General features: G+C 40.3%; 1 protein-coding gene across 1 annotated transcript; it reads right to left on the bottom strand.

Moving 5' to 3' along the window:
• Window positions 1-1,470: 1,470 nt before the first annotated feature.
• LOC128203533 (C-type mannose receptor 2-like) lies at window positions 1,471-22,770 on the bottom strand. Its single transcript, XM_052904979.1, has 12 exons — window positions 22,666-22,770; window positions 22,125-22,232; window positions 8,097-8,169; window positions 7,549-7,677; window positions 6,934-7,127; window positions 6,038-6,119; window positions 5,318-5,470; window positions 4,944-5,009; window positions 4,096-4,235; window positions 3,311-3,452; window positions 2,891-3,070; window positions 1,471-1,583 (listed from the first exon to the last, which is right to left on the bottom strand). The coding sequence occupies exons 1-12, from the start codon at window positions 22,765-22,767 to the stop codon at window positions 1,543-1,545; spliced, it is 1,410 nt and encodes a 469-aa protein (XP_052760939.1). The 5' UTR covers window positions 22,768-22,770; the 3' UTR covers window positions 1,471-1,542.
• Between the last annotated feature and the right edge of the window lie 507 nt (window positions 22,771-23,277).

Genomic DNA, 23,277 nt, shown 5'->3' with positions numbered 1-23,277 from the left:
ATATCATAGTATGAGAAAGCGATAAAGTGTGTTATTATATAAATAGTAATGAAATCACCCATCACCTTCTGTCTTTTCTCGTATGTGTTACCAGGTCACTAAAGACGTTCTCTTCGCTGAAACTATGTAATTATATATTATCTATTGTTACTATTCCTTTATAAATATACTGTCCAATATTCGTTGACAATGTATTTTAATGGGAATGTTGTAATTTGTTCCTGGGTGCGCCTCTTTATCATCTATTGCACATATATAGAAAGCACCATCACACATGTATACTGTACTGTAGTTATTTAAATTATTAAAGTATGCGATGGTATTACGTGTGTTGATATGAATTATCATGATTATTTTCATTATGTTTTAAGGATGAAGGGTGAGGGAGGCAGTTGAGCATATTTACCCTCGCCTTCTGGTCAGCTCCTACTTGGCAAAGCGGTGGTCAATCGAGGCAAGCACTAGCTTGAAGGTTGTGAATTGACTTACCTGGGGCATGTCCCTGCCGTCATTGCTCGCCAACTCTGATGTTAAAATGGTGCAGTATTCACCGACTGGATAAGTATTGTACGTAAAGGGCTCAATGGGGGCGAGTGGCAAGCGTATTAAGTTTTGAAAAAGTGGGCCCTGAGCTAGATCCTCGCTTACAGCTTCGTATTCATTACATGTAAATGCTAGCGGTTCATACTGTCTACTTCGCCACTGGCTGAACATGACATGTTGGCGGTTCGCACGGTCTACTTTCCCACAGGTGAAACATGACATGTTGGCGGTTCACGCTGGCGTCTTCGCCTACGCTGGAAGATGACATGTTGGCGGTTCACACTGTCGACTTTGCCACTCCTGGAACATGACATGTTGACGGTTCACGCTGGCGTCTTCGCCACTGCTGGAACATGACATGTTGGCGGTTCACACTGTCTACTTCGCCTCAGGTGACCATAACAGTCATGGAGAAGTGAAATAAATCAGATGTCAGTGCCTGTGAGCTGACATGTTGGAACCTTCGTTCGACACTTATTCATCTAGGAAAACAAAGCGAAAGAAAAATATCTTTTTTACTCTCCAAGATACACACAGAGGCCACCAGCAAACGAGCGTATATAGGTTATTTTGCCAAATCAAAGACACAGCCTATTGCCTCTATATCAATATATGGGTCAGAGTTAATGAAATAGCTAGACCACTATGTAAACGAGGAAAAAATTCACACACCCGGTAATTAACTGAATATCGGATACGTTTGGTACTGGGCCATTGGCAGAGAATAAAACAAGGTTACTTAATCAAATCATAGAAAAATATCATGGCGATGAGCGTACTTAAGGACCCAAAGCTTTATAGTCAAGTTCACACTTCGAGTTTATTTGGATCATGTATATACAATGACAGTGTAAATATGTTACTATTCCATACCATAAATTGCCTTTGTCTACCTTACCCCACTGATAATCAGATACAAGTCAGTAATTGACGCACTTGGTTGTATTTTATTTACTAAAAACAATACAATAATGTACCGGCGTCGATCAGGGTTCGTCTTTAACCAACAATCTGTACTCCTGAAACTGGGTGTATCAGTTCTGAAAGTATAACATTCAGTTAAAAATGCATGCAAATGTTGTCATGAAATGAACTAAAAGGTGAACTGCATGTATAAGAATGAAGATATGGACTGTATCAGCGTTGTCAGCGTACCTATTAGATACCGCAATATTGAATTAGTATGATGTCACATAGATGCGATCGGAGAAACCAATGAACAGGTAGATTTTCAAGGAATGTTGAAACATGACGCCATAAAGAAACATCAATTGTGTACCAATATTGTCAAGGGATAAATGTAGATGAAGTCATACAGAAAAATGTCACATGGCGTCAAAGAAATGTGAAATAGAAACAACGGATTTTTGTTCGGAGATACAGACGCGCCATGTCGTCACCATGAAGTAACGGCTTTTTGTTTGGAAATGCTGATGCATTATGTCGTCACAATGGAGTAACAAAAACGTTTTCGGAAATGCCGATGCGCCTTGACTTCCAAAACAAGACAGAGTGACGGAAATGCAGATGCGCAATGATGTCACAAAGAATAAACAGAAACGTTTTCGGAAATGCAGAAGCGCTTTGTCGTCACAAAGAAGAAACAGAAATGTTTTCGGTAATGCAGACGCGCCATGACGTCACAAACAAGACTTAGTGTCGGCAATCTACAGATGTGCAGAAGCGCCATGTAGTCACAAAAAAGACTTAGTGACGTTTTTTAAATGCAGATGAGAAATGTTGTCACAAAAAAGTATCGGAAAAGTTTTTATCACTGTAATTACTAGTATTTCTCAGGGAATATATCTATACAAATCCTAAAGTTAATAAAGAGTTAACTTGAACTTTTATGCCAAGTGTCATGTCACAACGTTATACAGTAAATACCATTACGTAAATTTCATAGTAGCTTCAATATGACGTCATAGACTAAGAGAAGAAACTGTCACGTCAGAGTATAGCCTAGTGTAGTTTATACCAAAGACGTTATGAATAAAATGGTACATTTTTTTTGTAAATTGAAATGAACCATGAGGTCAAAAAGATCTTACGTTAACATGATTGCTGAATTACTACCTTTTTAACAAGACGATGTTTAAGAAGATACTGTGTTACGTTAGAAAAGCAACCGTGTCGTCGTTGTCAACGAGGTGAGGCGCTAGCCGTCATGCATAAACTATAGGTGGCAGTATCATGGGATGGTTATATATAATTATTTGCAAAATAATATTATGTAAAAATATTCCTCCAAACTCTGACTAATGCTGCCACCTATGGCAGAAAAAGACTTTCTGTCATTCACAAAGCACAATTCAATGATGAAATCATAAAGTGTCGGTCAACGTACCATATTCACAGAAGCCCGGGTGTGTCTCACCGCCGTCCCCAAAGACACTCTGGGACCCACAGGAAATGTCGTCCCATGTGCCATTCTTGTAGGGTACGAAGGCTACACAGTCCTCGAGGTTGTGGCCCACAAAGTTGTCATTGTGACCGGGGATCCAGTTTGTAAAAATAACCGGCTTGCCTGTTATTGATAAACAGAAAATTGTGCGACAGTTAGTTATATAGCATATTTCTTACACAAACGCTGTGTTAAAATGGGTGTTAGCTCTTGATTGACAATTCTGTATCCGTTAACCGGACGGTACATATTTTGAAATATCAAAATGGACGTCTACCTTATTCGTACAACGGTTTATTATTATTTAATACTATATTAAAAGGACAGGCTTTGAACCGGAACAAGCCCAAAGTATTTATTTACCAGACGTCCATTGAAATGCTCCCTCGGTGTTGTGGTCATTAAGACCGATCCAAACGGCGTGGTCGGCACTATTTTGCATCATAAACGTCTGGATGTACTGCTGCTCCGCTGCGTCCCCAATGTCAGCTAAGTGCCCGCCAGCCTAATTGGACATCAAGTATTAAACTCATTAATAAATAATTATAACTTATAAACTATTATCTAAACATCCATTCAACATGTAGGTCCCAGTCTAGTATTTTCTAGATATGAGAGAAGACTTAAAGAAAATGTAAAAAAACATGGTATCTTTTTTACTTTTGAACCATCAAAGCAGGACTGGTTGACTTTCTGCCAGGTTATCAAATGCTGATTTGGGCATTAAACGTCACGTGGTGCATCATAACTTCCGCTTATATCTCATTTTCACAACAAGGGTTAACTTTATTAATTTCAGACATAGAATTAAAAAGTACAAGAGCAACACGGAGCGAACGTCCATTTTTGTCTGCTGTTTTATTCTAGTCAAACAAGGAACAAAACCCAACAATAATTTAAGCCGGAGTTATGTGCTTTGGTAAACAAATGTACATGTGCGTGTTGCCTCTTGCAATATCTGTACCAAGTTTCATTCAAATATCTTGAACCGCCTTTGAGTTATGACCAAGGGTAAAGTTGTTGTACATGTACACCGACAACAAAGCTATGACAATTCCTCAACATTATTTCTTTAGAAAACACCAGTTAAAATAATAAGAATAATATAAAAATATATATAATACAAGAATATTCAGATATAATATGACCTGGTGACACAGATTTTCTGCATGCGCCCACGTGACCCTGTTGTGCAGTAACTCATAGCAACTATTGCCATGCTGTGCAACTGTCGTCTGGTACTGCACTGACAGCGTCTGCAGCTTTAGTGGACACAGATGGATGTCGCCTGCAAAAATAGTTTGATTTAAAAAGGCATTAGTCAGTCATTCTGACTGATCAATCAAACTATGGTCATTCATTTGCGATTTTTTAATTTCGATTTATTAAACGAGTTTTACGATAACATTAAAAGGAGTTCTGGCTATGTTTTGGGATTAACCAAACGATAAAATTTCGTATTGAATAATCACGAATGTGAGGCTCTGTTTATATATTCTACATTTGTATCTATCATAAATACTATTAAATTGGATGTTTGCAACGTCATTTATGATATATTGGACCAAATGTTCAGAACTTTGTTGTTGCCGTCATCGTTGCTAACTTTCAAGTCGTTTCTGCTCTGTGAGTTTAATTTTCACACTTGTTATCTACTGTGTTTTTACAAGATTTGACAATTATTGACAACTATTTCAGCTGTGCTCAATTATATTAAAAGATATGAGCACATCGTCATATATTTCACATTTAAACTTAACAATGATGTCGTTAATCACATTGTTAACTATAACAATGTTCTGAACAATCGGTCCAATGCCAAATTAATTAATTAATTGACGTTGATCTTGAACTGATCGCTATTTTCAAGCCGAAATGCCGTTCGTTCCGGCACAGCTCATCATAACCATGAACAAAGACTATTGAAATGCTATGTAAAGTACTCCTTTTTTGCGTTCTGAAGTATGAAAATAGAGGTAAACGTTTGATGACTGACCTTCAATTAGGTTTTGAGGTGGTAACGTTGCTCCGGTAGTGCCGATAGCGCTTCCGGTCACGGCGTCTACAAAAACGCGCAAAAAATACAACTATGGTCATATTCTCTTACAATTTGTTTTCAATATTTTAAGAAGTGTGTGTTCGAATTCGTTAAAGATAAGCCACACCCCTTGACATGCTCAACAAACTTCAATTTAGTTCCTTCTGTGTAATTCTAGGACGAGTTGGGAGTAGCTGAATACATCAGACACTATAATTATTAAATCCAAATCATACCTTGGACACTCAACTAATGTGACTTTATATTGTGACAAAAGTAACTTTTTCAGTATTTGATTATAAACCAGTCTATCAGGCGAAATTATTCCCTACCAAACTCGCAGATGTATGCATAGTAGTGCGTGCAACGTTCATCTTCCCACTGTCCGGCATGGCCGCCCAACCAGAGCGATACACAGTCGTCGACGGTATGAGAAAATGGGTTCCTGTGCCCTGGATACCAGTTTGTGAAGGAGACTTGGTCACCTGGGGGACAAATAAAACTACAATTGAAATTGGATAATTAACTTGTTCAAGCCTTAGTTTCTTACGTTGAAATGATTTCAAAGATACCGAATGCTCGTACAGTCTGGTCGTTTATAAAGTAATACCACCAAGGGACATATAGAGCACAGGTGATCGTCACCATAGCTTGGTCACTAAAATATGGTTCTTCAGTCTCATATTGATAAAAAAAGTAAAAATGTGACATTACAATACAATTTTAAGGGTTTTACTTGAAACAATATCGTTTTATAAGTATCAGGTAAGCATGTCCAGAATTTCCCCAAACAACGTCAAATATCTCCTATAATAATTGACCAAGTCTGATACTTTTTACACTGTAAGATATGTGAAAGACTACGCTACAAGAAAAACATAACACATTTGATGGCTCCTGCTACAATTCCTACACTATCAGAGATCGTAGTATGCGCAGACTCAACACTGAAAATGCAAATAACGAAACAATGGAGCGGTCCGAGAACTACGAAAAATTCTTTTCTCTTGATTTAGTCATAGCACTTTATAAAAAGTTGGTTTTGAACTGACCTGAAACCCACTGGAATACATCCTCGGTGAGTTTGTCATGGAGACCGATCCAGACGTTGGAACCCTGGTAGTTCTTTACAACCTGTAGACAATTACTGTGTAAGTTAGGCCTTTTTTATTCCGAAATATATTTGTTTATAAGCATAATATGAATTATGGAATCATTACAAACTTGTTGGTATCCAGCAACTTATACCTACAAGAAACTCTACCAGGGGTCACGACCACTAATGAATCCATATATTAGCCAAACAATCAGTATAAATGGAAAGTTTCTACCCAGCATCGATTACACTCTGGACAGACCTTCGACAGGTTCCAATCTGGAATGTATTTTAGGCGGAACTGCTAGATGTTGAACCTATTTTTTCAAACTTTATAGAGAAAGCGTGCACCCAGTAGTTTAACCCCGATCGCGATTACGTGAGAAAATGATGAGACCTCATGAGTTTCAATTATTAAAGGGACATGCGTTTGACAGTTGTCGAATAGCTGAAAACTATAGGCGTTTTTCCCCCGCTAAACTGTGTTGTGTAAAACTCCTCAGTTCTTTTTCAGTATTCTCATCCACCAGAGTTGATGCTATGTTTACCACAGATTTAGATTTATCAAGTTATCCTCTCTTGAATGAGAATATTTTTTAGTGAAAATCGGAGAAATTTGTCTGTTTGTGGATTCGGAACTGCATGAAACTTTCATAAGTATTTTGAAAGCTTTCGTAGACAACAGAAACAAAATCAATTAATAAAAGTGATTCAGTAACCCAAGTATTGAAAAAATCGTATCTAAGAAATATTGAAAACTCTAAGCGAATGGTTGGTCTGTTTAACGTAATTTTGTTGTCGATAACTTAGCTAACAAGATGTAATTAAATTGCCTTTCGATCATTATCATACCTCATATATGACATTCTGTTTAGCTGCGGTATCTATGGTAACCAAATGTCCTCCACGTTGGCGACAGTCGCCCTCCGCGAACGACCACGTGTGCTGGGTTGGCACGAGCTCGTAACACGTGTCATCGATAGTGAATAATACCCCGTTCTCGTTGGCAGCAAACTGGTAGTACTTCTGTGAACAGCCATAGGTACCTGGAATTAAAATAGATATATTTATTTACTAGACAGATTCAGTTGATTATACATTGTACCAATATTAATATTCACAGATCCGTTGAAACAGTATTGAAAATAAAGTCCTTGATTAAATTTATGAACCAGTTTTTGCTCTCTGTATAGGAAATAGTTTATTAAGTAATTTCTTCGCAAATAAGTAATCTAAGGGTACACAACAAATCCCTACCAAAAGATGGTTTGACGATATGGTCCAGACCAAATAAATATAAGATTTGACCTAGTGAACTATTTTTAATCACATGTGACTCAGTTTTAATTTTGTCTTAGCGTTCATTAAAGAAAACATCCTGATTCAGTTTCATGACTATTGTACCGAATAAAATGTTTCTATTCCCAAGAACAGCTGGGTATTAACTCGTCTCAAAGAACATGTTACCTCCTGTCAGAGGACCCGAAGTTACGACTGGTAACATTGTTGATGACATCATACCGGAAGTGGATGACATCATACCGGATGTTGAGCTCATCATACCAGTCGTCATATCGGTGCTGCCACTCGAAGTTACTTGGTAAATGAAATGACATGGCACAGAATAATTTTAATATAATTAACTTCATCAGACTTTATAATATGAATGTTATTTAAAAAAATTGGAATGAAATTAGAATACCGTAAATGCCATACTATGGCTCCTATGGGCCAACACATCGGCCTCCGAATTATCTGATGGGGTCATTCGATATAAACATGACGAGAATTATAATTATAATTGTTAAGACTAAAATAAGTTGTAAACTTTGAAATATTTTTTGTTCACGGCACATGTTTATATATTTTTTAAATTTGCGATTTTGTGAGGTATCCTGATGGTAGGTGTAGTCGTAGTTAAGAATGTTATGTGGTATAATTCGTTGAGGTAGTTGTAATGTTGTATTGTTAAGTTGGCTCAGAATATTTAAAGATCTATATATGATGTGGCTTACGGAGGTCACTGGTGGACGGATTTCCCTCGCACGCCTGGGCCTCCACTTGTTCGCCGGTCTCGATGTAACCCAACTGTTAACATTCATACACATTATAAAGCAAGTCAACATAATTGGAACGTTTTTAAAATTTGGAAACCATTAAAAAGTCAGTACATAAGAGAAGTATATACATGTATGTATTTGAAGAAAGGAAGCGGAAGCCCATCTTTAATGCAATAGCTATATCAGTCTACTGCCTGATGCTATCGTTGTGGTGATGTGTTATGCAGAGAGCTATATCAGTCTACTGCCTGATGCTATCGTTGTGGTGATGTGTTTATGCAGAGAGCTATATCAGTCTACTGCCTGATGCTATCGTTATGGTGATGTGTTATGCAGAGAGCTATATCAGTCTACTGCCTGATGCTATCGTTATGGTCATGTGTTATGCAGAGAGCTATATCAGTCTACTGCCTGATGCTATCGTTGTGGTGATGTGTTATGCAGAGAGCTATATCAGTCTACTGCCTGATGCTATCGTTATGGTCATGTGTTATGCAGAGAGCTATATCAGTCTACTGCCTGATGCTATCGTTATGGTCATGTGTTATGCAGAGAGCTATATCAGTCTACTGCCTGATGCTATCGTTATGGTCATGTGTTTATGCAGAGAGCTATATCAGTCTACTGCCTGATGCTATCGTTATGGTGATGTGTTATGCAGAGAGCTATATCAGTCTACTGCCTGATGCTATCGTTATGGTGATGTGTTATGCAGAGAGCTATATCAGTCTACTGCCTGATGCTATCGTTATGGTCATGTGTTATGCAGAGAGCTATATCAGTCTACTGCCTGATGCTATCGTTATGGTCTTGTGTTATGCAGAGAGCTATATTAGTCTACTGCCTGATGCTATCGTTATGGTGATGTGTTATGCAGAGAGCTATATCAGTCTACTGCCTGATGCTATCGTTATGGTGATGTGTTATGCAGAGAGCTATATCAGTCTACTGCCTGATGCTATCGTTGTGGTCATGTGTTATGCAGAGAGCTATATCAGTCTACTGCCTGATGCTATCGTTGTGGTCATGTGTTATGCAGAGAGCTATATCAGTCTACTGCCTGATGCTATCGTTGTGGTCATGTGTTATGCAGAGAGCTATATCAGTCTACTGCCTGATGCTATCGTTGTGGTCATGTGTTATGCAGAGAGCTATATCAGTCTACTGCCTGATGCTATCGTTGTGGTCATGTGTTATGCAGAGAGCTATATCAGTCTACTGCCTGATGCTATCGTTGTGGTCATGTGTTATGCAGAGAGCTATATCAGTCTACTGCCTGATGCTATCGTTGTGGTCATGTGTTATGCAGAGAGCTATATCAGTCTACTGCCTGATGCTATCGTTAAGGTCATGTGTTATGCAGAGAGCTATATCAGTCTACTGCCTGATGCTATCGTTAAGGTGATGTGTTATGCAGAGAGCTATATCAGTCTACTGCCTGATGCTATCGTTATGGTGATGTGTTATGCAGAGAGCTATATCAGTCTACTGCCTGATGCTATCGTTGTGGTGATGTGTTTATGCAGAGAGCTATATCAGTCTACTGCCTGATGCTATCGTTATGGTCATGTGTTATGCAGAGAGCTATATCAGTCTACTGCCTGATGCTATCGTTGTGGTCATGTGTTATGCAGAGAGCTATATCAGTCTACTGCCTGATGCTATCGTTGTGGTCTTGTGTTATGCAGAGAGCTATATCAGTCTACTGCCTGATGCTATCGTTGTGGTCTTGTGTTATGCAGAGAGCTATATCAGTCTACTGCCTGATGCTATCGTTATGGTCATGTGTTATGCAGAGAGCTATATCAGTCTACTGCCTGATGCTATCGTTATGATCATGTGTTATGCAGAGAGCTATATCAGTCTACTGCCTGATGCTATCGTTGTGGTGATGTGTTATGCAGAGAGCTATATCAGTCTACTGCCTGATGCTATCGTTATGGTCATGTGTTATGCAGAGAGCTATATCAGTCTACTGCCTGATGCTATCGTTATGGTCATGTGTTATGCAGAGAGCTATATCAGTCTACTGCCTGATGCTATCGTTGTGGTCTTGTGTTATGCAGAGAGCTATATCAGTCTACTACCTGATGCTATCGTTATGGTGATGTGTTATGCAGAGAGCTATATCAGTCTACTGCCTGATGCTATCGTTATGGTCATGTGTTATGCAGAGAGCTATATCAGTCTACTGCCTGATGCTATCGTTATGGTGATGTGTTATGCAGAGAGCTATATCAGTCTACTGCCTGATGCTATCGTTATGGTGATGTGTTATGCAGAGAGCTATATCAGTCTACTGCCTGATGCTATCGTTGTGGTCATGTGTTATGCAGAGAGCTATATCAGTCTACTGCCTGATGCTATCGTTGTGGTCATGTGTTATGCAGAGAGCTATATCAGTCTACTGCCTGATGCTATCGTTATGGTGATGTGTTATGCAGAGAGCTATATCAGTCTACTGCCTGATGCTATCGTTGTGGTCATGTGTTATGCAGAGAGCTATATCAGTCTACTGCCTGATGCTATCGTTATGGTCTTGTGCTATGCAGAGAGCTATATCAGTCTACTGCCTGATGCTATCGTTGTGGTCATGTGTTATGCAGAGAGCTATATCAGTCTACTGCCTGATGCTATCGTTGTGGTCATGTGTTATGCAGAGAGCTATATCAGTCTACTGCCTGATGCTATCGTTGTGGTCTTGTGTTATGCAGAGAGCTATATCAGTCTACTGCCTGATGCTATCGTTGTGGTCTTGTGTTATGCAGAGAGCTATATCAGTCTACTGCCTGATGCTATCGTTGTGGTCATGTGTTATGCAGAGAGCTATATCAGTCTACTGCCTGATGCTATCGTTATGGTCTTGTGTTATGCAGAGAGCTATATCAGTCTACTGCCTGATGCTATCGTTATGGTCTTGTGTTATGCAGAGAGCTATATCAGTCTACTGCCTGATGCTATCGTTGTGGTCTTGTGTTATGCAGAGAGCTATATCAGTCTACTGCCTGATGCTATCGTTGTGGTCATGTGTTATGCAGAGAGCTATATCAGTCTACTGCCTGATGCTATCGTTGTGGTGATGTGTTATGCAGAGAGCTATATCAGTCTACTGCCTGATGCTATCGTTGTGGTGATGTGTTATGCAGAGAGCTATATCAGTCTACTGCCTGATGCTATCGTTGTGGTGATGTGTTATGCAGAGAGCTATATCAGTCTACTGCCTGATGCTATCGTTGTGGTCATGTGTTATGCAGAGAGCTATATCAGTCTACTACCTGATGCTATCGTTATGGTCATGTGTTATGCAGAGAGCTATATCAGTCTACTGCCTGATGCTATCGTTATGGTGATGTGTTATGCAGAGAGATATATCAGTCTACTGCCTGATGCTATCGTTATGGTGATGTGTTATGCAGAGAGATATATCAGTCTACTGCCTGATGCTATCGTTGTGGTCATGTGTTATGCAGAGAGCTATATCAGTCTACTGCCTGATGCTATCGTTGTGGTCATGTGTTATGCAGAGAGCTATATCAGTCTACTGCCTGATGCTATCGTTGTGGTCATGTGTTATGCAGAGAGCTATATCAGTCTACTGCCTGATGCTATCGTTGTGGTCATGTGTTATGCAGAGAGCTATATCAGTCTACTGCCTGATGCTATCGTTGTGGTCATGTGTTATGCAGAGAGCTATATCAGTCTACTGCCTGATGCTATCGTTATGGTCTTGTGTTATGCAGAGAGCTATATCAGTCTACTGCCTGATGCTATCGTTGTGGTCATGTGTTATGCAGAGAGCTATATCAGTCTACTGCCTGATGCTATCGTTATGGTCTTGTGTTATGCAGAGAGCTATATCAGTCTACTGCCTGATGCTATCGTTGTGGTCATGTGTTATGCAGAGAGCTATATCAGTCTACTGCCTGATGCTATCGTTGTGGTCATGTGTTATGCAGAGAGCTATATCAGTCTACTGCCTGATGCTATCGTTGTGGTCATGTGTTATGCAGAGAGCTATATCAGTCTACTGCCTGATGCTATCGTTGTGGTCTTGTGTTATGCAGAGAGCTATATCAGTCTACTGCCTGATGCTATCGTTGTGGTCTTGTGTTATGCAGAGAGCTATATCAGTCTACTGCCTGATGCTATCGTTGTGGTCATGTGTTATGCAGAGAGCTATATCAGTCTACTGCCTGATGCTATCGTTATGGTCATGTGTTATGCAGAGAGCTATATCAGTCTACTGCCTGATGCTATCGTTGTGGTCTTGTGTTATGCAGAGAGCTATATCAGTCTACTGCCTGATGCTATCGTTATGGTCATGTGTTATGCAGAGAGCTATATCAGTCTACTGCCTGATGCTATCGTTAAGGTGATGTGTTATGCAGAGAGCTATATCAGTCTACTGCCTGATGCTATCGTTATGGTCATGTGTTATGCAGAGAGCTATATCAGTCTACTGCCTGATGCTATCGTTAAGGTGATGTGTTTGTTATGCAGAGAGCTATATCAGTCTACTGCCTGATGCTATCGTTATGGTCATGTGTTATGCAGAGAGCTATATCAGTCTACTGCCTGATGCTATCGTTGTGGTCTTGTGTTATGCAGAGAGCTATATCAGTCTACTGCCTGATGCTATCGTTATGGTCATGTGTTATGCAGAGAGCTATATCAGTCTACTGCCTGATGCTATCGTTGTGGTCATGTGTTATGCAGAGAGCTATATCAGTCTACTGCCTGATGCTATCGTTATGGTCTTGTGTTATGCAGAGAGCTATATCAGTCTACTGCCTGATGCTATCGTTGTGGTCTTGTGTTATGCAGAGAGCTATATCAGTCTACTGCCTGATGCTATCGTTATGGTCATGTGTTATGCAGAGAGCTATATCAGTCTACTGCCTGATGCTATCGTTGTGGTCATGTGTTATGCAGAGAGCTATATCAGTCTACTGCCTGATGCTATCGTTATGGTCTTGTGTTATGCAGAGAGCTATATCAGTCTACTGCCTGATGCTATCGTTGTGGTCTTGTGTTATGCAGAGAGCTATATCAGTCTACTGCCTGATGCTATCGTTGTGGTCATGTGTTATGCAGAGAGCTATATCAGTCTACTGCCTGATGCTATCGTTGTGGTGATGTGTTATGCAGAGAGCTATATCAGTCTACTGCCTGATGCTATCGTTATGGTCATGTGTTATGCAGAGAGCTATATCAGTCTACTGCCTGATGCTATCGTTATGGTCATGTGTTATGCAGAGAGCTATATCAGTCTACTGCCTGATGCTATCGTTATGGTCATGTGTTATGCAGAGAGCTATATCAGTCTACTGCCAGATGCTATCGTTGTGGTGATGTGTTATGCAGAGAGCTATATCAGTCTACTGCCTGATGCTATCGTTATGGTCATGTGTTATGCAGAGAGCTATATCAGTCTACTGCCTGATGCTATCGTTGTGGTCATGTGTTATGCAGAGAGCTATATCAGTCTACTGCCTGATGCTATCGTTGTGGTCTTGTGTTATGCAGAGAGCTATATCAGTCTACTGCCTGATGCTATCGTTATGGTCATGTGTTATGCAGAGAGCTATATCAGTCTACTGCCTGATGCTATCGTTATGGTGATGTGTTATGCAGAGAGCTATATCAGTCTACTGCCTGATGCTATCGTTATGGTCATGTGTTATGCAGAGAGCTATATCAGTCTACTGCCTGATGCTATCGTTGTGGTCTTGTGTTATGCAGAGAGCTATATCAGTCTACTGCCTGATGCTATCGTTATGGTCATGTGTTATGCAGAGAGCTATATCAGTCTACTGCCTGATGCTATCGTTGTGGTCTTGTGTTATGCAGAGAGCTATATCAGTCTACTGCCTGATGCTATCGTTGTGGTGATGTGTTATGCAGAGAGCTATATCAGTCTACTGCCTGATGCTATCGTTATGGTCATGTGTTATGCAGAGAGCTATATTAGTCTACTGCCTGATGCTATCGTTATGGTGATGTGTTATGCAGAGAGCTATATCAGTCTACTGCCTGATGCTATCGTTGTGGTCATGTGTTATGCAGAGAGCTATATTAGTCTACTGCCTGATGCTATCGTTATGGTCATGTGTTATGCAGAGAGATATATTAGTCTACTGCCTGATGCTATCGTTATGGTGATGTGTTATGCAGAGAGCTATATCAGTCTACTGCCTGATGCTATCGTTAAGGTGATGTGTTATGCAGAGAGCTATATTAGTCTACTGCCTGATGCTATCGTTATGGTCATGTGTTATGCAGAGAGCTATATTAGTCTACTGCCTGATGCTATCGTTATGGTGATGTGTTATGCAGAGAGCTATATCAGTCTACTGCCTGATGCTATCGTTAAGGTGATGTGTTATGCAGAGAGCTATATTAGTCTACTGCCTGATGCTATCGTTATGGTCTTGTGTTATGCAGAGAGATATATTAGTCTACTGCCTGATGCTATCGTTAAGGTGATGTGTTATGCAGAGAGCTATATTAGTCTACTGCCTGATGCTATCGTTATGGTGATGTGTTATGCAGAGAGCTATATCAGTCTACTGCCTGATGCTATCGTTAAGGTGATGTGTTATGCAGAGAGCTATATTAGTCTACTGCCTGATGCTATCGTTATGGTCTTGTGTTATGCAGAGAGATATATTAGTCTACTGCCTGATGCTATCGTTAAGGTGATGTGTTATGCAGAGAGCTATATTAGTCTACTGCCTGATGCTATCGTTATGGTCTTGTGTTATGCAGAGAGCTATATCAGTCTACTGCCTGATGCTATCGTTATGGTCATGTGTTATGCAGAGAGCTATAAGATATCAGTCTACTGCCTGATGCTATCGTTGTGGTCATGTGTTATGCAGAGAGCTATATCAGTCTACTGCCTGATGCTATCGTTGTGGTCTTGTGTTATGCAGAGAGCTATATCAGTCTACTACCTGATGCTATCGTTAAGGTCATGTGTTATGCAGAGAGCTATATCAGTCTACTGCCTGATGCTATCGTTATGGTCATGTGTTATAGCTATATCAGTCTACTGCCTGATGCTATCGTTATGGTCATGTGTTATGCAGAGAGCTATATCAGTCTACTGCCTGATGCTATCGTTAAGGTCATGTGTTATGCAGAGAGCTATATCAGTCTACTGCCAGATGCTATCGTTGTGGTCTTGTGTTATGCAGAGAGCTATATCAGTCTACTGCCTGATGCTATCGTTAAGGTCATGTGTTATGCAGAGAGCTATATCAGTCTACTGCCTGATGCTATCGTTGTGGTCTTGTGTTATGCAGAGAGATATATCAGTCTACTGCCTGATGCTATCGTTAAGGTCATGTGTTATGCAGAGAGCTATATCAGTCTACTGCCTGATGCTATCGTTGTGGTCTTGTGTTATGCAGAGAGATATATCAGTCTACTGCCTGATGCTATCGTTATGGTCATGTGTTATGCAGAGAGCTATATCAGTCTACTGCCTGATGCTATCGTTAAGGTCATGTGTTATGCAGAGAGCTATATCAGTCTACTACCTGATGCTATCGTTAAGGTCATGTGTTATGCAGAGAGCTATATCAGTCTACTGCCTGATGCTATCGTTAAGGTGATGTGTTATGCAGAGAGCTATATCAGTCTACTGCCTGATGCTATCGTTATGGTCATGTGTTATGCAGAGAGCTATATCAGTCTACTGCCTGATGCTATCGTTATGGTCATGTGTTATGCAGAGAGCTATATCAGTCTACTGCCTGATGCTATCGTTATGGTGATGTGTTTGTTATGCAGAGAGCTATATCAGTCTACTGCCTGATGCTATCGTTATGGTCATGTGTTATGCAGAGAGCTATATCAGTCTACTGCCTGATGCTATCGTTATGGTGATGTGTTTGTTATGCAGAGAGCTATATCAGTCTACTGCCTGATGCTATCGTTATGGTCATGTGTTATGCAGAGAGCTATATCAGTCTACTGCCTGATGCTATCGTTATGGTCTTGTGTTATGCAGAGAGCTATATCAGTCTACTGCCTGATGCTATCGTTGTGGTCATGTGTTATGCAGAGAGCTATATCAGTCTACTACCTGATGCTATCGTTGTGGTCATGTGTTATGCAGAGAGCTATATCAGTCTACTGCCTGATGCTATCGTTGTGGTCTTGTGTTATGCAGAGAGCTATATCAGTCTACTACCTGATGCTATCGTTAAGGTCATGTGTTATGCAGAGAGCTATATCAGTCTACTGCCAGATGCTATCGTTGTGGTCTTGTGTTATGCAGAGAGCTATATCAGTCTACTACCTGATGCTATCGTTAAGGTCATGTGTTATGCAGAGAGATATATCAGTCTACTGCCTGATGCTATCGTTAAGGTGATGTGTTATGCAGAGAGCTATATCAGTCTACTGCCTGATGCTATCGTTATGGTCATGTGTTATGCAGAGAGCTATATCAGTCTACTGCCTGATGCTATCGTTATGGTCATGTGTTATGCAGAGAGCTATATCAGTCTACTGCCTGATGCTATCGTTGTGGTCATGTGTTATGCAGAGAGCTATATCAGTCTACTGCCTGATGCTATCGTTATGGTCTTGTGTTATGCAGAGAGCTATATCAGTCTACTACCTGATGCTATCGTTAAGGTCTTGTGTTATGCAGAGAGCTATATCAGTCTACTACCTGATGCTATCGTTGTGGTCATGTGTTATGCAGAGAGCTATATCAGTCTACTGCCTGATGCTATCGTTATGGTCTTGTGTTATGCAGAGAGCTATATCAGTCTACTGCCTGATGCTATCGTTAAGGTCATGTGTTATGCAGAGAGCTATATCAGTCTACTGCCTGATGCTATCGTTATGGTCATGTGTTATGCAGAGAGCTATATCAGTCTACTGCCTGATGCTATCGTTATGGTCATGTGTTATGCAGAGAGCTATATCAGTCTACTGCCTGATGCTATCGTTAAGGTGATGTGTTATGCAGAGAGCTATATCAGTCTACTACCTGATGCTATCGTTATGGTCATGTGTTATGCAGAGAGCTATATCAGTCTACTGCCTGATGCTATCGTTAAGGTGATGTGTTATGCAGAGAGCTATATCAGTCTACTGCCTGATGCTATCGTTGTGGTCATGTGTTATGCAGAGAGCTATATCAGTCTACTACCTGATGCTATCGTTGTGGTCTTGTGTTATGCAGAGAGCTATATCAGTCTACTACCTGATGCTATCGTTAAGGTCATGTGTTATGCAGAGAGCTATATCAGTCTACTGCCTGATGCTATCGTTATGGTGATGTGTTATGCAGAGAGCTATATCAGTCTACTACCTGATGCTATCGTTAAGGTCATGTGTTATGCAGAGAGCTATATCAGTCTACTGCCTGATGCTATCGTTGTGGTCTTGTGTTATGCAGAGAGCTATATCAGTCTACTACCTGATGCTATCGTTAAGGTGATGTGTTATGCAGAGAGCTATATCAGTCTACTGCCTGATGCTATCGTTATGGTCATGTGTTATGCAGAGAGCTATATCAGTCTACTGCCTGATGCTATCGTTGTGGTCTTGTGTTATGCAGAGAGCTATATCAGTCTACTGCCTGATGCTATCGTTGTGGTGATGTGTTATGCAGAGAGCTATATCAGTCTACTGCCTGATGCTATCGTTATGGTCATGTGTTATGCAGAGAGCTATATTAGTCTACTGCCTGATGCTATCGTTATGGTGATGTGTTATGCAGAGAGCTATATCAGTCTACTGCCTGATGCTATCGTTGTGGTCATGTGTTATGCAGAGAGCTATATTAGTCTACTGCCTGATGCTATCGTTATGGTCATGTGTTATGCAGAGAGATATATCAGTCTACTGCCTGATGCTATCGTTATGGTCATGTGTTATGCAGAGAGCTATATCAGTCTACTACCTGATGCTATCGTTATGGTCATGTGTTATGCAGAGAGCTATATCAGTCTACTGCCTGATGCTATCGTTATGGTCATGTGTTATGCAGAGAGCTATATCAGTCTACTGCCTGATGCTATCGTTATGGTCTTGTGTTATGCAGAGAGCTATATCAGTCTACTGCCTGATGCTATCGTTATGGTGATGTGTTATGCAGAGAGCTATATCAGTCTACTGCCTGATGCTATCGTTATGGTGATGTGTTATGCAGAGAGCTATATCAGTCTACTGCCTGATGCTATCGTTATGGTCATGTGTTATGCAGAGAGCTATATCAGTCTACTGCCTGATGCTATCGTTATGGTCATGTGTTATGCAGAGAGCTATATCAGTCTACTGCCTGATGCTATCGTTGTGGTCATGTGTTATGCAGAGAGCTATATCAGTCTACTGCCTGATGCTATCGTTAAGGTGATGTGTTATGCAGAGAGCTATATCAGTCTACTGCCTGATGCTATCGTTAAGGTGATGTGTTATGCAGAGAGCTATATCAGTCTACTGCCTGATGCTATCGTTAAGGTGATGTGTTATGCAGAGAGCTATATCAGTCTACTGCCTGATGCTATCGTTATGGTCATGTGTTATGCAGAGAGATATATCAGTCTACTGCCTGATGCTATCGTTATGGTCATGTGTTATGCAGAGAGCTATATCAGTCTACTGCCTGATGCTATCGTTAAGGTCATGTGTTATGCAGAGAGCTATATCAGTCTACTGCCTGATGCTATCGTTAAGGTCATGTGTTATGCAGAGAGCTATATCAGTCTACTGCCTGATGCTATCGTTATGGTCTTGTGTTATGCAGAGAGCTATATCAGTCTACTGCCTGATGCTATCGTTATGGTGATGTGTTATGCAGAGAGCTATATCAGTCTACTGCCTGATGCTATCGTTAAGGTCATGTGTTATGCAGAGAGCTATATCAGTCTACTGCCTGATGCTATCGTTAAGGTGATGTGTTATGCAGAGAGCTATATCAGTCTACTGCCTGATGCTATCGTTAAGGTCATGTGTTATGCAGAGAGCTATATCAGTCTACTGCCTGATGCTATCGTTAAGGTCATGTGTTATGCAGAGAGCTATATCAGTCTACTGCCTGATGCTATCGTTGTGGTCATGTGTTATGCAGAGAGCTATATCAGTCTACTGCCTGATGCTATCGTTATGGTCATGTGTTATGCAGAGAGCTATATCAGTCTACTGCCTGATGCTATCGTTATGGTCATGTGTTATGCAGAGAGCTATATCAGTCTACTGCCTGATGCTATCGTTATGGTCATGTGTTATGCAGAGAGCTATATCAGTCTACTGCCTGATGCTATCGTTGTGGTCATGTGTTATGCAGAGAGCTATATCAGTCTACTGCCTGATGCTATCGTTATGGTCATGTGTTATGCAGAGAGCTATATCAGTCTACTGCCTGATGCTATCGTTATGGTCATGTGTTATGCAGAGAGCTATATCAGTCTACTGCCTGATGCTATCGTTAAGGTCATGTGTTATGCAGAGAGCTATATCAGTCTACTGCCTGATGCTATCGTTGTGGTCATGTGTTATGCAGAGAGCTATATCAGTCTACTGCCTGATGCTATCGTTATGGTCATGTGTTATGCAGAGAGCTATATCAGTCTACTGCCTGATGCTATCGTTATGGTCTTGTGTTATGCAGAGAGCTATATCAGTCTACTGCCTGATGCTATCGTTATGGTCTTGTGTTATGCAGAGAGATATATTAGTCTACTGCCTGATGCTATCGTTAAGGTGATGTGTTATGCAGAGAGCTATATCAGTCTACTGCCTGATGCTATCGTTATGGTCATGTGTTATGCAGAGAGCTATATTAGTCTACTGCCTGATGCTATCGTTAAGGTGATGTGTTATGCAGAGAGCTATATTAGTCTACTGCCTGATGCTATCGTTAAGGTGATGTGTTATGCAGAGAGCTATATCAGTCTACTGCCTGATGCTATCGTTGTGGTCTTGTGTTATGCAGAGAGCTATATCAGTCTACTGCCTGATGCTATCGTTATGGTCATGTGTTATGCAGAGAGCTATATCAGTCTACTGCCTGATGCTATCGTTGTGGTCATGTGTTATGCAGAGAGCTATATCAGTCTACTGCCTGATGCTATCGTTGTGGTCATGTGTTATGCAGAGAGCTATATTAGTCTACTGCCTGATGCTATCGTTGTGGTCTTGTGTTATGCAGAGAGCTATATCAGTCTACTGCCTGATGCTATCGTTATGGTCATGTGTTATGCAGAGAGATATATCAGTCTACTGCCTGATGCTATCGTTAAGGTGATGTGTTTGTTATGCAGAGAGCTATATTAGTCTACTGCCTGATGCTATCGTTAAGGTGATGTGTTATGCAGAGAGCTATATCAGTCTACTGCCTGATGCTATCGTTGTGGTCTTGTGTTATGCAGAGAGCTATATCAGTCTACTGCCTGATGCTATCGTTGTGGTCATGTGTTATGCAGAGAGCTATATCAGTCTACTGCCTGATGCTATCGTTGTGGTCATGTGTTATGCAGAGAGCTATATCAGTCTACTGCCTGATGCTATCGTTGTGGTCTTGTGTTATGCAGAGAGCTATATCAGTCTACTGCCTGATGCTATCGTTATGGTCTTGTGTTATGCAGAGAGCTATATCAGTCTACTGCCTGATGCTATCGTTATGGTGATGTGTTATGCAGAGAGCTATATCAGTCTACTGCCTGATGCTATCGTTAAGGTGATGTGTTATGCAGAGAGCTATATCAGTCTACTGCCTGATGCTATCGTTGTGGTGATGTGTTATGCAGAGAGCTATATCAGTCTACTGCCTGATGCTATCGTTATGGTCATGTGTTATGCAGAGAGCTATATAAGTCTACTGCCTGATGCTATCGTTATGGTCTTGTGTTATGCAGAGAGCTATATCAGTCTACTGCCTGATGCTATCGTTATGGTCATGTGTTATGCAGAGAGCTATATCAGTCTACTGCCTGATGCTATCGTTATGGTCTTGTGTTATGCAGAGAGCTATATCAGTCTACTGCCTGATGCTATCGTTGTGGTCTTGTGTTATGCAGAGAGCTATATCAGTCTACTGCCTGATGCTATCGTTATGGTCATGTGTTATGCAGAGAGCTATATCAGTCTACTGCCTGATGCTATCGTTATGGTGATGTGTTATGCAGAGAGCTATATCAGTCTACTGCCTGATGCTATCGTTATGGTCATGTGTTATGCAGAGAGCTATATCAGTCTACTGCCTGATGCTATCGTTATGGTCTTGTGTTATGCAGAGAGCTATATCAGTCTACTGCCTGATGCTATCGTTATGGTCATGTGTTATGCAGAGAGCTATATCAGTCTACTGCCTGATGCTATCGTTATGGTCTTGTGTTATGCAGAGAGCTATATCAGTCTACTGCCTGATGCTATCGTTATGGTCTTGTGTTATGCAGAGAGCTATATCAGTCTACTGCCTGATGCTATCGTTGTGGTCATGTGTTATGCAGAGAGCTATATCAGTCTACTGCCTGATGCTATCGTTGTGGTCTTGTGTTATGCAGAGAGCTATATCAGTCTACTGCCTGATGCTATCGTTATGGTCATGTGTTATGCAGAGAGATAAACGTGTTTTGAAGAAAAAAAAATCCGATTTACTTTGGAAACAACAGCAGATCTGTCCTTGCAGATACTGTTCCTTAAAATAATGTTCCTTCATGTAATTACGACATTGTAGCGTTCAGCCATTCAACCAGTACGTGTATATTGAGAGTTTCTTCCGTTCTTGTTTTATTCTTCTTTTATGAGTGAAAATAGATAGGTATAATTTAGGTCATGTTTAGACAAGCGTGGGTCATTTGTTAATTTGTAAGTCTATGTTTTTGTATTCTAGTCTTTCATAAATGAATTATTATGTTGTTGTAGGTCCTGATTGTTGGCCATTACTAGAATAAGTAAAAGAACACGTACATTGTTTCAGTATGCAAATTCACAATATAAACACAATGACACAATTACCTTGTGCTCAATTTGGAGGGCGATCCACGCGGGGTTTCCGGTAAGGTTCGCCAGAGGCTTGCAGTCAGACTCTTTCATGATACCGACCACTTGACCGGATGTCGACATCTTTAGACAGAATTTTATTCATAAAATACATTACAAAAACCCTTAAATACGAGCACTGTGATAAAATTGATAAGAACTTAATAAAACTGGAGTGTATGTTTTTGTTTTGTTTTCTTTTCAACATATTTGAAATTGGCTTGTATGTTAATTGGTGAAGACCTTAAACTTCAAACAAAACAAAACCTTTTTAAGGACAATTACCACATTCGTGGACAATATTTTCGTCCAAACACCCATGATTCAGAAATAGTGATTTCAGTGTTGATATTTGACGCCAGTTTTACATTCATAATATACAAGTTTGAAGGCGGGATTATTTAAAAAGGGAGTAGAAGTCTAATATGATGATGATTGGTAATTGAAAGCATCATTCAGGGGGGACGTTAGCAACATTAACGCCAGCGTATTCTGTCAAAGAAGAGAAGTATAAAACCTGGTCATAGACATTTCGTGTCGGGTAGTAGCTGCAGACACACTGGTAAGTAGCTGTAGTAACAGACAAAACGGCAAGCAGGGCAAACGGTCCCAACATCATGCAGGATCTACATAGTAATACATCGTAGGCATTTATAACGTGATTATGTGATGTCAATGAAGTCTCATGCTTTAGTTTACAAGATATAGCAAGCAGCTAATTGTACAAAACTGGTTATTTTTCTGGTTTTTACAATTTAGCCGATCTTTTTTATTGAATGGTCAATATTTATGATGATTATAACTTAACAATCATATCATATCAACAAGACTTATGTTAAGGCTTACACGCATTGTGAAGCAATAATTTTTAGAATTGCAAATAAAAATAAAACAAAAACAATAACGTAATTCGCATTACAGAAGGATGGATCCCATATTTAAGAATGATCTGGTACAATTTTCAAGTTAGTCTGTGCTAGTGATAATAATTGTGCTCTACAGTGAAATTAACTTTCATTTAATTGTACGACGATTTTCGTTTCATCTCAAAAGATTAAAGTGTTAAGGACCGTTACCAGTATACATTTATACGAGAAATAAATGAAAACCATATGTAGGATGTTTACCT

Source organism: Mya arenaria, chromosome 9 (genome assembly GCF_026914265.1).
Source record: "Mya arenaria isolate MELC-2E11 chromosome 9, ASM2691426v1".
Taxonomy (NCBI): Eukaryota; Metazoa; Mollusca; class Bivalvia; order Myida; family Myidae; genus Mya; species Mya arenaria.
Note: the sequence above shows the minus strand (reverse complement) of the source record. Positions and strands in the feature narration are given on the sequence as shown.